General features: G+C 51.4%; 4 protein-coding genes across 4 annotated transcripts; 2 read left to right on the top strand and 2 right to left on the bottom strand.

Moving 5' to 3' along the window:
* Window positions 1-2,184, bottom strand: FOBCDRAFT_138761 (heterokaryon incompatibility protein-domain-containing protein; the record flags this gene model as incomplete). The annotated part of the gene is made up of 2 exons (XM_059608007.1): window positions 1-494; window positions 561-2,184. 2 exons carry the CDS (start codon window positions 2,182-2,184, stop codon window positions 1-3), a joined length of 2,118 nt encoding a protein of 705 aa, XP_059465353.1.
* Window positions 2,185-6,263: 4,079 nt separating this feature from the next.
* FOBCDRAFT_164753 (uncharacterized protein) lies at window positions 6,264-6,632 on the top strand (the record flags this gene model as incomplete). The annotated part of the gene is made up of 1 exon (XM_059608422.1): window positions 6,264-6,632. One exon carries the CDS (start codon window positions 6,264-6,266, stop codon window positions 6,540-6,542), a length of 279 nt encoding a protein of 92 aa, XP_059465352.1. The 3' UTR covers window positions 6,543-6,632.
* An 858-nt stretch (window positions 6,633-7,490) lies between these two features.
* FOBCDRAFT_227656 (uncharacterized protein) lies at window positions 7,491-7,971 on the top strand (the record flags this gene model as incomplete). The annotated part of the gene is made up of 1 exon (XM_059609754.1): window positions 7,491-7,971. A coding segment is annotated over one exon (481 nt), but the record flags the coding sequence as incomplete, so codon positions are not given.
* A 4,293-nt stretch (window positions 7,972-12,264) lies between these two features.
* FOBCDRAFT_139600 (uncharacterized protein) lies at window positions 12,265-14,180 on the bottom strand (the record flags this gene model as incomplete). The annotated part of the gene is made up of 3 exons (XM_059608056.1): window positions 12,265-13,509; window positions 13,621-13,993; window positions 14,029-14,180. The coding sequence occupies 3 exons, from the start codon at window positions 14,178-14,180 to the stop codon at window positions 12,265-12,267; spliced, it is 1,770 nt and encodes a 589-aa protein (XP_059465350.1).
* Between the last annotated feature and the right edge of the window lie 533 nt (window positions 14,181-14,713).

The raw sequence follows: 14,713 nt of genomic DNA, 5'->3' as shown, positions 1-14,713 counted from the left end.
CTAACATAACACAAACTCTCTCATTTCCATCCCTGAATTAACAGTCTCCCCATTCATTAAACCATGGATATAGCACTCCCCGATTAGTTCGTAGGTATTCCCTATGGTACCCGGAACCCGCCTCAAAATACTGGGCGTTTGCGTGCCGAATATGACACATATTGTGTCTCCAACTTGCGAATATGGCGGCACCAAACCAATGTATCCCAACCTGGTGGTGCAAAAGCTTCGGTGGTACTGATGCGGGCCTATCGCTGCCTCAAACTTTGTACTACCAGAGACACACCGCTGGACCTCCTCCACTGATGAGAATTCTCGCAACGCGCTGAACATGAGTTCAAAGGAACGAGGGTCATCGGGATTGCTAATGAAGTATCCGCATGAACGCATCTTGTCCGCATCTCTAGCGTAGTCGCCGTATTCAGTTGGTGCCGGCCGTACTGCACCTTCGGCAGACATGAGGCGGTCTCCCATGCAGGTTCTCCAGAATGCCTCTCCGACGGTCTGATTAGTTGGATGGTAGCGAAATGTGCCTTCAATTGCTGGCCAATGCAGTTCACGTTCATGATCGCAGGGCAAGCCTGGCGATGGCACCTTCGACGCGAGGCGCTGCGCCTCAAGAGTCCAGTTCTGGAGCCGGTCAAGTGAAACGGTTTGGGAGGAAGGGTCAGTAACATCGCTTTCGAGCCGAAGTGGGGGCGAGTTCCCAATGGCGACAATCTCATCAATGTACACACCGCCAACAACGAGCAATTTTGGGTCTTGTCGCCAATGGATCACGGGTAGCGTAGAACTTGAGGCGTTATAGTCATATACACATGGTCCCTTCCGATTATAAGTGTTTGTAAGCGGTATGCCCGACTCTCTGGAGTTCCATTGCGGTACCCAAGAAGGAAGACCATCTACTATCGTAGCTCTGGGAAAGCCAGTACCAGCTAGTGAGAGCATTGAAAGACGATTGGTGTCGGTAGTACGAAGGATATATCGAGCCACATCGGTATATACCTCAAAAGCTGACTTGTTGTAATCTGGCTTCAAGTTTCCAAGTCCCTCCCGGCTCATTGCCTGTAGAGCAAAAATCTTGTCTCTTGGATCCTTGCTGCTGAACCCGATACAAAGTTCCAGGCATGCAAACAACGAAATCTTCGTGTTCTGTTTCCTGTTGTTTCTGAAATATTCCATGACCATGGCATTCTGGTTGTTCCTCGATGCTTCCACCCCTGTGCGAGGATCGAGAGCAAGAAGACATGTCGTAGGACCTACTACAGCAGAGAACACTGGCAACAGCGACTCCCAGGTGAGCTGTAAATTTCCATAACGGACTTGAACTGAGGATGCCACAGCCACTTCTTGGACGACCCAGACTCTAGAGAACCAAGGACGCAAGACCAATTTTTTGAGCGCTAACCATCGAGGTGTCTCCAATTGATTTCCGTACCATTTCACAAGATCCAACGCAGGAACCGTAAGCAAAGTTATGGAGAGCTCCGCTGTGAGCTGCATGGCGAGATGCCCGTCGTAAGAATCTCCGAGCCATACGGTTACTTGCGATGCCTTGCTATAAATATCCGTCATGAGCGCTATTTGCGCTGTTTTCTCTGAGTTATTCCCTTGGTTGATGCATATAGAGTCAATCCATACCATCTTCGTCGACCACATGGACTGCATGGACCTTAAGGCCTTGTATGCGTTGGGAGTGATAAGTAGACGCGATTCATTAATGATGACTTCTTCGGTTGGCTTTTGGTCGCTCCAAGTATATGAGACGGCTTGGTATGGTTCCGCCTTATCCAATGGCTTGATAACTAGTTCGCACTTCAGGTCTTGTAGGGGTACCTTTCGGTGGAGTTTGAGGAGTCGGAATTGTCGATCGTTTAGGACTGCTTCGTATTTAAATTCTGGTAGGGTGAAGTTTGGTTCCGTTTTATGTCGGCACCTGTCTTTGTGCTTATGGAAGTAATGGACCGACACGTTGAGCAAGTAGCCAGTCGCCTTAGCAATGTCTTCAACTCTCCTCTTAAAGTCCTGGAAGCAGAGTAGTACCAGGGCCCTAGTCGTCTCTGGACATATAGAGAAACAGAAAGCGACGACCGCTAAGCCGAGAATTGAAAGAAGAATCCTTGAGCAGATAAGCCAGATTGTGTGCCAAAGATGTCCCCAATGCCACCGAAACCACTCAATCATATAGAACGGGGCAAATTCAAGGCCAAGGTTGAAGAGATCATAGTGGATATTCGCCCAAATAATAAAGTATGAAGAAGTTACATGATCGGGCAGTTGGAGATATGGCAATATCGTCGTCCTCTGGCAATAAACGAAGACCGTGAGGTGTAGAGCCCACCGGATGGACAATTCATCACCGAGATCGAAGATGCGGGATGCCACACATGCCAGGATGGATACACCAGCGTAGATGCGTCCATGACGCATAAGAAGCAGAGTTAAGATGGTATTTCTCACCAACTGCTGAGCGGGCAAATGATCGGAAGGGAGTGTTACTGGTGAGGGTGCGAAAGGACGAGGTTCCGATGATAATATCGAACTCATTTTATATATATGTTTGAACCCCGGGTAGTGATAGTCGTTTTTTCCAGGTTTCCTGTCTCGTTCATATTCTTTGCAAGATTTTTGTAAAAATCAAAATTGCACGGGGGCGGTAGGTCTCTAACATGCATTCCGCTGTCACCATCAGACGTGACCGGGCCTGCAGACCGCTTGACAACGCTCATAGGGCCACCAGAGACACTGATGTGATAGCCATGTATGACTTGCCGGTTGCTGACGTGGGATAAGGATTGTGAACAGATTCACCAGACAGAAATTTCAATCGACCGCCACGGCACTGGTCCTCCAACTCACCGAAAGACAGCCACTTGATATGGCGTATGCAGTTGATTTCGCCGCTCCTGTGGCGTCCCTACTAGTGGGCGCAGTCGTGGTGGTAATTTGACGAATTACGACGATTCTGGCCCGTGCACGCTGCTATGCTGTCTGTGCACTATGGTTGGTGATGGGATAAGGTTTGGGGGCCTAAAATAACACAATCGCAAAGAACACATATAAACACATATAAGGGCAATGTACTCCTCGCCCTCCCTGCTGCCTAGGATGAAGCTTTCGACTGCAAAGTTAGATATCATCATAACGGCCATAAAAAGAGCTGCTGCTCTTCCTTTCAGACGATCCAACCCAACTTCTCAACAAAAAAACACTCTCAAAAGGCACTCTCAAGATGAACCACAACGTCCGACACTTGAATGGCCCTGTGCATCAGCTACCTGGCCAGCTGCCCGCCATTAAGTCACTGTGTACGGACTAGCATACATCGAAATCGGCCTTGCTTACCCCAGCGAAAGGGCTGTTGTGGCTGCAGCCGGTCAAGCAAGCCATTTTCAAGCCTTCGATAGGGTTTACATCAAACCGAAAACGGCAATGGACTGAGGTTGTTTTCTCTTCCACCCAAGAGCTTTAGAAATTGTCCAAACCGGCCGGTAAGGCAAAGAGTTTTTTGCCAGCTAGTTCCATCGCGCTATATTAGTTTCTGATATCTCTCAACAGTTTACCTTTCACCTGATGTTGATAACGCAAGTGGGATTCAATGCCGGCGCTGGGTCGAATGGGGCCCCATGGACCTTAATGGGATGATTTAGCGCTACCTCCTCGCTGCGGAAAGAGAGAACTAGGGCATTCCATTGCCGTTCCAAGTTTTGAAACCCTTGTCGAAGACCAGCGGCTGCAGCCACAGCAGCCCCGTCATGGGGGTCAAGCCTGAACTATTGACTCAGCCGCAACTGCGACAGGGGTTAAGGACAATTAGCTGTAGTGTTTTGTCTTATGTTTTTCTCGCACCCGGATACGCTTCCGTTCGTCCGGTGAGGCTAACATGACAATTTAAGTTACTGCTGGTTGATCTCTTCGTATCTAAGCCAATAACCACCTGCAGCAGAAGGCCTCATTGTGAGAATCCATAGTCTTGGTTCATCAGCCGCACTAACGAAAGAGTTTCCCGATGGTTTTATTCCAAGGGTTATCATTAGGCTCTTCCATCCAAGGTTAGGTTATGATCGGACATCTCCACCACTTCCACTCGCCGCTAAAGGATCTACACCGGCGCGGGCCGATCTTGACTAAACGAGTCTAATATTGCGAGTTTAGCTTTTCAGCTCCCCACCGATAGCTTTTAGCATAGAATACTGTCATAACTGACGGGCGCTAAATGACTACTGATATACAGCCGTATTTATCCGCCCTTATCATTGAGCTTACTGCCTGCTGTCTATCCCACATGTCTTACTACCCCGCCATGTCGGGCGCTTGATTAAGGAAAGGACTGCCAACTTTCAAGACTTGAGTGCTACGATTTATGAATGGCCCTTTGTCGATGTTGGTCGAGAACATGCAATTGCTTCCCTTTTCAGATGTTCTGATGCATCTGTGTAACCAACAATTGCGCTTTTACAAAGCACACTGCCATTGCTCCACTTACGGCAAAAGAGAGAAGAGACATGTATGTATGTATGTATATTTTTCGTCCGGGGGCCGTGAAGCCCGTAAAGTCCCCTATTGGGGCACAGGACGTGCTGAGATAGAGTCTCTAATGCTAAAATCTACGTAAAGCTTTCGCAAATTAAGAACAGACCACTATCCAGCATATCATCGGCTCAAAAGCGCGTCCTGTCGAGCCTGTTACCAAGGGTGTGCACCACTCAATTCAATCAACTGAATGGCTCGGTGGCGGTGAGTTGACCTGGTCAACCACTCTCTCTAGTGGCGTTGATCAATTATCCGTCAAATTGAGTTGAATGGACACTGGTTGAAGTCGTTGATCTCCAAGCCGAGCTAGTTCACTCCCACTCTCCCATCCCCTTTTCTTCACATCCCACCTGTACCCAGGATCCTTCTTCCGTCCCATCACCACTACCATTCTCAGTAGGAAGTAGTGACACGTCCAGGTCGTCAATCACCCCAGCCCGTAACCACGATCGCAGCACTTGACACATTCCTATAATGTCCGCGTCCAGCCGATTTCGTAGTGGCGTCACCATCCGCCCTGCCGCCGCAAACATCCTCTCGCACTCTGCTGACATCGGCTGGATCGTAAGGAAGTCCAGCGCCATTCGTGAAAGACGAGGATACCGACGTTTGCGCTCATGCCAGTATGATATTGGATCTCTAACATCGTTATCTCCATCCTCCTATGACGACTGCCATAATTCGAGCTCGTTAATATCTTCATTGATGTCGTCAGACAAAGTCGCTTCCTCTTTCACCAAACCGTATCCGAGAACCGGCTGCGTGCGCTCACAGTACGCTTGAAATGGGTTGTAGTACTTTCGCTGCCGCTTCGCAACTGGTTCGTCGTCCACAGGACTCCGGACCACCTGTAGGTGACGGTAGTCCGATTCCCACACTTCTCGGACCATCTGCTTCGCCTTCATCACCCATTTCGTGTTATCCTTCCACTCATTCTCGAAATACCCCCACCGGAAAGCCGGGTGCAGCGCTAAGGCCGTGTAATAGATTGGTGTCTCATCCAGCCTGCTGTAGTACTTGTTGAGTTTTTCCCAACCCAGATTAATATTGATTCGGAAGTGTTCCGCGTCGGGTATCTCAGAAGCAAGCTGCTTATAGTCCTCGGGTACTTCTAACAAGAACTCGAATCCCTGGATAACCTCCCATACATTCCCGTACGAGCCAACCCACCCTCCTTTCCGCTTGCGTTGTTGGCCATCGCCTTCCAGAGTCTTCACGGCATCCTCGTAGAATCCAAGAAGCTTAGCCAGGTGTTCCAGGACTTCCCAGTCATTGACCGTAAGCTGGTTTTCCTCCAAGCAAATCAGGGGCTCCCTCGCAGACTTTCTGAGATTCCCTGTCCTCTTTGATCTGTTGTCCTGCTCCCACTGTTGACGATGCTTCAAGACGAGTTGTTCGATGAATGGTCGAAGAATGATGGCGCGTCTAATCATGTATAGTTGAGAAAGCCACCGGGTATCGTTATCAATGATCAAATCGACCGGCTGCCTCGCTCTAATCCTGGGGTCCGAGGATAGATCGAATTCGGAGCGTTGTATACTCCGCAGCAAATAAGTAAGCTGGTCCGACCTTCGGACGTCAACCACAAGGTTGTGCAGCTTTCCGACAGGTCCTTTGCGCCGCCAAAGTGTGTGCTCCGCCTCAGACAGAGCAGCTTCCCCTGACAACTGCTCTTCGAAAGCCTCGACGTTGTGGCCAAACAGCAGTGCTTTGGCCGAGAGATTTAGTGTATGGCCGAAGCAGCGCCCACGCCTCGTCGACCCGACGAACCCGAGCTCACCACCAATTACCTCCATGGCCTTGTCGTTGCTTTCCGCGTTGTCCAGTGTGAAGTACCCAATCTTATCCTGGATGCCATAGGCGTCAAGGACGTCCAGTATTTCGGCCGCAATGTTGTGTCCGAAATGGCGAGTTCTCAATTCCGGTACACCAAGCGCCAGCTTGCGTGGCTGGCTATTCTCATCCCGAAAGAAAGAAGCAATCCCGTACAAGCTGTGCCTATTGCCTGACTTCCATCCGTCAAAGGAGACGTGAATCAGGCCGCTTGACTGCTTCAGCGCTGCGATGACCTTATCCTTGTGCATTTCGTAGGCCGAGAGAACTTTGCGGCGGATGATTGTCCTGGTAATATTGGCATCCGTGATCTTGACAAGTGGGTTGAGGTATTCGAATATCTGGCGTAGTCTTCCTTGCTCACAGACGCTAAATGCGTGGTTTTCCTCGATAATCCATTCGAGTAGGAGGCGCTGGAAGTGCTTGCGGTCGAAACCCTTGGCCAAACTGTTCGCAATGTCTTGTTCGCGCGGGAGTCGCGTATCGAGCTTCATCACTTCGGCGATGGACCTCTGATCCTTGGCCTTTAATTTCTCGGCTTTTTTCTCAGCAGCTGATTTCGTCTTGTCAGGGGGAGCGCGTATTCCATGGCCCTTGAATAAATGGGCGTTCGCATTCTGGATTCCCTTCTCCGCGAAGCTTCTGGGTTTGGGATTCTTGTTCTGGATGCAGCGCCTGCAGACCCACCGCCGACTACCAGAAGAATCCTCAACATCATACCCGAAACCCCATACCCACGAGACTGGCTAGATGTCACATTTGGGTCATTGACTACTAGGGGGAACGCGAATCTTTACAATCTTTACAATCTTCTTAATAATATTTTAGCGGAGCGTAGGAGCCGGCGCGGCCGTGAGCGTCTTTGATGCAAAATGGACGCGACTGGTGACGTGATCCTGGTGCAAGGTGGAGGTTCTGTCGCAGCGACGCGCCAGACCTCGAGAACCATGAAGCGGACCGCGAACCTGCAGGAACGGCTACAGGAAAAGTCGCAGGCGGTCGGGGAAAGGGCTGATGCAGTTGTAGCACCGCTTCACGGCGGAGCCGGGGGTGAGAGCGAGCTGGCCGACAAGGCTGGAAAATCGCAGATGTTGGAAGACGCGTCGGGCAATAACGTGTCGCTGATGCGGACTATGCTCCGAGCCATGCTTCACGAGACGTCGACTCAGCTAATGGACGAGCAGAAGAAGATGCTCGAGAGACTCTGGGACGCGTTGATGGGCAATCAGCGGATGACAACGCAGATGATGGGTGAGCAGCTAGAGATGATTCGACAGCTTCAGCAGGAAGTTCAGGCGGTCAAGACGCAGGCGGTCGAGGAGTCGAGGAAGGTAGATGAGCTCAGGCGCCTGCATGAGCAGTCTACCAGGCAGCTGAGGGTGATGCGAGAGCAAACGAGCGAACAGATTAGAACAACGCGTGAGCAAACAACCGAGCAATTGAAGATCATCCGGGAACAAACAGCGCGGAACTTTGAGCAGATGCGATTGCAAGTCATGAAAGAAGTAGGGATAGTACAAGGTCAAGCGGCAGAAGAGATAAGGCAAGCGAAGGAGGAATTGAAGCAGGCAAGAGAGGAGATGCAGCAGGCGAAAGAGGAGATCAGCCAAATGAAAGAACAGCTGAATACGATAGCCGGCAGCATTTCGAGCGGTGCTCAGACGAGCCCGCAGCCATCGTATGCGGACGTAGCCCGTACCCCACCCACAAGCCAGCCAAGTAACGTCCGCACTCTTTCGTCCATGCGCACTACCCCATCCTCATTCACGGACACCTTGTTCTGTACTATTGACACATCACGGGTCAGCGAGGAGAACAGAGGCAAGGCGCAAGTAGGAGAAGTGCGTCAAGCTATCGAAGAAAAGGTGCGGGCGAGGGAAGGCGGCCAACCGAACTGGCGATGCGCAGCCGTGGTGAAGGATGTAAGGAACGAAGATCGCATCAAGGTAGTGTGCCGAGACGAGGCGGAGCTGCAGCTTGTCAGGGAGGCGGCAGAGAGGACGATGGTGAAGGGCGTGAGGGTTCTCAGAGACCAGCTATACCCGGTCAAGGTCGACGGTGCAAACAGGACGGCGGTTCTAGATTCATCTGGCAATATTCTGCCTGGTGCAGCCGAAGCTCTAGGAAAAGAGAATGTAGTGAGTCGTTCAGTCAAAACTGTCGGGTGCGACAACTACACATCACTGATGGGCACTAACCTGCGAATCTTCCAGCTCAACGTGCACAAGAAGGATGTGGTGCAGCTGAGCATGATGAACGACAGAGACTTGCAGGACTATGCGGTGCTGGCAGTCGCTGAGCCGTACGCCTTGAATATTGAAGGATCGGTGGTGACGACACCAAACAGTCACAGGAACTGGATCAAGTATATACCTACAAAGAGACACGACATGCAGTGGCCGATACGCAGCATGCTCTGGATACGGAGCGACCTAGAGGCGGAACAAGTGCCGATACCGTCGGCTGACCTCACGGGGGCGATACTTCGGTGGCCCGACCGGGAGGTCTTGGTGGTATCGGTATACGTGGCAGGGAAAGATGAGGAGGCCCTACGTACTGCCATGAGGCAACTACATGCGACCATCGGGAGCTTCCGTAACAGCACGGGAAAGAGGACGGACATTATCCTAGCCGGCGACTTTAACCGGCACGATCAGCTCTGGGGAGGCGACGATGTGACGGGTAGGAGACAAGGTGAGGCGGGGCCGATCGTCGACCTCATGGATGAGCATGGTCTACTCAGTCTTCTCCCACGAGGAACGAAGACGTGGGAAGGACCAGGTGGCGAGAGCACGATCGACCTGACGCTCGCGTCAGCCGAGCTGGCAGACGAGATGGTACACTGCGGCATCTATCCGACCGAGCATGGATCAGATCACAGGGCTATCCAGGCAGAGTTTGATCTCGCGATGCCCGAGAGAACAGCGGAACCAAGGTTGTTGTTTAAAAATGCACCGTGGAACGCAATCAGGGAAAGGGTGAAGGAAAAGCTCTCACCACTTCCGTGGGATGGTGATGTCCAGACACAGACAGACAGGTTGATGGATGTGGTCCTCGATGCGATCCACGATCTAGCCCCACGTGCGAAGCCATCACCGTACGCAAAGAGATGGTGGACAACAGATCTCACCAAGCTTCGTAGGACGTACACGTTCTGGAGGAACCTGGCAAGGGCCCGGCGTCGGGCCGGTCAACGGATTGACAGCCTGGAAGATCGAGCCAAAGAAACGGGTAAAGAGTACCATGATGCTATCAAAAGACAGAAAAAGACGCACTGGGACGACTTTCTCGCCGATGGGACCAACATCTGGCAAGCCGCCAAGTACCTCAAACCCGGACATGATGCGAACGGTGATAAGGTGCCTCCGCTGAAGAGAACTGATGGAACAACGACGCAGGACAAAGTCGAACAGGCGGAGGAACTGCTCAACGTCTTCTTCCCGCCGCTGCCAACAGACATAGAAGAAGAAGGCCCGCGACCACGGCGCAGAGAAGTGGCCATGCCGAACCTCACGATGGAGGAGGTGGAGGAGAAGGTGATGGAAGCCAAGGCGTGGAAGGCGCCCGGTCAAGACGGACTGCCAGCCATGGTATGGAAGCAGCTGTGGCCGGTGGTGAAGGAACGGGTCCTGCATCTGTTTCGGACATCACTGGATACAGGGCGATTGCCTAGCCAGTGGAGGACGGCCAAAATCATCCCACTCAAGCAACCGAACAAAGGCGACTATAAGATAGCCAAGGCATGGAGACCGATCTCGCTTCTATCGACGCTGGGCAAGATCCTGGAAACAGTAGTGGCGGACCGTATATCGCACGCCGCCGAGACGTACGGACTCTTACCCACCAATCACTTTGGTGCGAGAAAGAGGCGATCGGCAGAGCAGGCTCTACTGCTCTTCCAGGAACAGGTCTACAAAGCATGGCGCAATCGCAAAGTGGTCAGTCTGGTCAGCTTCGACGTCAAAGGAGCTTACAACGGCGTGTTCAAGGACAGGTTGCTGCAGAGGCTCGAGGCGCGTGGTATACCCAAGGGGCTGATCAGGTGGATCGATGCCTTCTGCTCATACCGCACGGCTACCATCACGGTGAATAGCTACACATCAGCACTACGGGAACTGCCACAAGCTGGCATCCCGCAAGGGTCACCACTATCGCCGATACTGTTCCTGTTCTTCAATGCAGACTTAGTGCAGAGCAGGATAGACTCGAACGGAGGCTCGATTGCGTTTGTCGACGACTACTCAGCCTGGGTCACAGGTCCGACGGCCGAAGACAACAGAGAGGGCATTCAGGCCATCATCGACCGTGCACTGGGCTGGGAAAGACGCAGCGGAGCGACATTTGAGTGCGACAGGACGACCATCGTGCACTTTACCCGCGTCATCGACCGTACCAGCCGCATACCGTTCACGATCAAGGGAGATGTGATCAAGCCGAAGCGGAAGGCCAAGATCCTGGGCGTCATCATGGATGCAGGACTAAGATTCAAGAAACACATGGCTGAAGCGGCCACCAGAGGTCTCACGGCGGCCATGTGCCTGAGAAGACTGAGGATGCTATCTCCACGCACGGCTAGGCAGCTGTTTACGGCGACCGTCGCTCCGGCGATGGACTACGCTTCGGTCGTGTGGTCGCATGCACGAAACGAAAGAGCACTGAGCTGGTTCAACAGGGCTCAGAAGATAGGAGCACGAGCCATCACGGGTGCTTTCCGGACAGTCGCGACAGCAGTGAGGAGGCAGAAGCCAACATACAGACGGTATGCGAGCGACATGCTCAAACAGGCATGCGGATGTACATCAACATCAAGACGGTGCCAAAGACGCACCCGCTAGCAGCCCTCAAGGTGTCGGCGAGTCGAAGATACATGTCACCGTTGAAGAAGCTGGCGCTTGCGTATGAAGGCAGCGGAACGGAGCGGATGGAAACGATTGAGGCCTATGCGGTACCACCGTGGTACAACCGGGTGCCGCTTGTACGCGAGGCCGATCGTGAAGCGGCGGAAATAGCTGCAAAGAACGTCAACGACATTGTCATCGCGTCCAGTGCTTCCGACACGGGAGGTCTAGTGGGTATGGGCGGCATCGTGGCCCAAAGATCGCCTGGTCAAACAGACAGGATAGTGGCCAGGTACTCGGCCACGCTCGGATCACGAGACGATCAGAACCCGTACACCGCCGAGCTGGAGGCGATAGCGATGGCATTGCGATGCATGCCGGATGGTCTACAATGTCGAGAGCTTACGGTGCTGTCAAGTAGCCAGTCCTCACTCAAGGCGATTGCCCGACCGCAACAGCAATCAGGCCAGACCTCCATCCGTCAGATCTACGAGCACATCGAGCGACTGAGAAAGGGAAACAATAGAGTCAAGATGATCTGGGTACCATCCAGAGACGATGACCTCAGCATGAGTCGTGAAGCAAAGAGACAAGCCAAGAAGGCTACCAGAGCGGGATGCACGCCGCAATCGCTACCGTACCAGGCCCGCTCCACGCGGCTCAGGCTGGCAGTGTCGCAGCTGCATCAGCAACGGAAACTACCCAACAATGTAGGCAACTACTCCAAACGGGTAGATCGGGCCCTACCAGGCAAACATACGCAAGCACTATACGACATTTGCAAGAGACGAGAAGCCGGAGTGTTCTCGCAGCTCCGCACGGGAATGGCGAAGATCAACAGCTACCTCAACAAGATCGGGGCCGCAGAGTCGGACATGTGTGAATGTGGATGTGGACCAGAGACAGCGACGAGAGTCGGTCCGTTATATTCATGTTCAGTCTGCCGATCGTCTAGGCAGCAGGATGCTGCCTGCGATTTAGAGTTCATGGCAACTGTGAAGTTATTCACGATGGTCGTGATCCTTGCCCTTGACATCCCCCCTGGAAACATATAAGACTTCTATCTCAATTTGATAACTTTGACATAGACTTTGCCATTTCCTGAAACATAAGAGTTCTTGTGGATTGATGGCTTCGCAAAATAGCCCGTACGAAACACTTTAGGCCACATATTGAACTGGTCAGGGCTGTATATTCCTTCGACAGCTCGTCCGTCCATAATATTGCAAACATAAGTAGGACATACTACGACGTAAGCAGATCCATCACGTCGAAGAATCATGGGTATTGGACAGCCAAATAATATCCATACTTCATCCCCTGCCTTAACTGCCGCCATGCGTTCGGTTATACCAAGATGGAATGAAGTTGATGACATGAGACATCCGGAACCTAGAGTCTGGCTTATCAACGTGATGAAATGCCCAAAGCGTTGGTATTGATCTAGGCTTTGCGGAATGACGTCCGATAGTTTCTTGAGATCAAGCGTGCGTAAATCCGAGGGTAGTAAGTCATGAAAACTCTGCAAGTTCTCTATTGAACCGGCCCAATCTTCACGTGATTGGGAATAAACGATTGCTTCGTAGGGAAGTATATCAGCAATGCGAAGCCCAGGAGTAGCGAAAGCATAGTGGTGAAGAACGTAAAGATAGAATATCTTTTCAGTCTGTCTGAAGTAGGATTGTGATAGCTGCAGCTTGGCTAGGGACGGTTCAGTAAGGGCCGAAGCAAGGTCATCGAAATATCTAGAAAGATCTGCGCAAGAACCGAGGGCCGATATTGAAAAGGTGAACAGTTGAGAAAGTGGAATGCGTGAGTTATCTCTAGTTCCTAAAGTTTGGCGTACTGAATCATACTGAAATCCCCGTGCATTCAGTATCCTCTCTTCCATGTGTTCTCCTAGCGGATAAGGAAACATAGGGATATCGCCTGCTGCGCGAAAGGAAGCGTGGAAGAAAGCTGCATTCCCAGGGGGATTCCAGTTTGGTACCCAGGAGGGCAACCCAATCACTGTTGGGTCAGGCTTCTCGGTGAGCTTAACGTCAGCCAGAAAACGGAGACTGTTGCATTTGAGAATGAGCAGCCAGGCGATGCGGGTGTACTTGTCTGTAAGACTTTCCTCATAGCTCCAGACCTCATTGGCGCCCTCATAGTCTATAATAAGGCCAAGTGTAGCGTGAACTCTGTCTTTTGGTTCTGTTACCTTCAGATCTCGAACATGTCTTAGTGCTCCTAGCATGTATATTGGGCTCGCGCTGAAGGCAGGACCCCACTTATTTGGATCAAACTGCAATTCAGCTGGTGGCTTTCGAAGTGAATAATCTGATACGAGACTGTGTGGTTCCACTGGGACCTTGCATTCCAGCATTTTCCTCCAACCAAGTAAATTCCTTGAACAGAAATCGCGGATAGATACTTGCTTCCCGAAGGTTGCCCAGTCGGAGAGGGGGTCGAAAGGTCCCCGGCCAAGAGACGATTTTTGGAAGACGAAGTGTTGGAATTTCATCAGGTTATTACCAGGAATATTCACTCCATGACAGTGAAATTCCAGTCTTTTTGCGAAAAGCAGCTCTTGCTGTATCCAGAGCCTATCCCAGTAGAGGCTTTGGAATAATGGGATAAGAGGCTCCCAGAATACTGGATCGTTTCCGAGATCATCCATTGTGGAGCGGGAAGAGAGGGAAAGTAGCTTTCGGACAGCACCATCATCCGGAGACAGGTTGACGTCGATCCACACTCTCACAGTTCGGGCCTTAGCGTAGATCCGTTTCATCACAGCAACCTGACGACTGCGCTCATTGTTATCGTTTTGATTTATACATACTGCATCAACCCATAAACGCCGTACTCCGTCTTGCAGTCGCAAATGGCGAAGGGCCGTCTGGAGCGACACAGTAGCTGGGAACGTTTTGTCGTCGTCGACAGTGATAGGTTGAGTGACCGATGGATTTCCCCACATGTATGACAAAGCGTCATACTGAAGATCTTGTGCGATTGGCTCTACAGTCAATTTGCATCGAATGGGATCATCAAAAAATCCCGGCAGAAGTGAGAGAATGCGAATACTCCTCGTAACCTGCATATCATATTTGTTGGTAGAACTTTCTCTGAGGGGTTCATACTGGTGCTTCCCAGTGTATTGATTCATATTGGGCAACGACAGTTGAGAAACGACTCGAGCAGTTGTTATGAAAAGTTATTTTTTCACGATAAGTAGCTTACCAAGGATTTTAAGAGCCTAAGCCTGGTTTATAGTCCCGACCAGAGCAATGGCTAAGCAACTTGAGGGGATGACTGCAGTGCGACCTTTAAGATGATTGGTATCAAGCCATGCCACGTTCCAACAATGCCCGCCAATCATTCATCCGTGTACTTATTTATGCGTCACTGGCTTGTTTTTTCTTCTTCCAAGAATGCTACTACTCACGATGTAGGCATTAAATGAAGCTATCAGGTCAGCAGGAATTACTCTTGCGAATTCCACGGTCGTTAAACCAGTCTTTTTGGCT

The sequence above is a fragment of the Fusarium oxysporum genome, chromosome VII (genome assembly GCF_013085055.1).
Source record: "Fusarium oxysporum Fo47 chromosome VII, complete sequence".
In the NCBI taxonomy this organism is placed as follows: Eukaryota; Fungi; Ascomycota; class Sordariomycetes; order Hypocreales; family Nectriaceae; genus Fusarium; species Fusarium oxysporum.
Note: the sequence above shows the minus strand (reverse complement) of the source record. Positions and strands in the feature narration are given on the sequence as shown.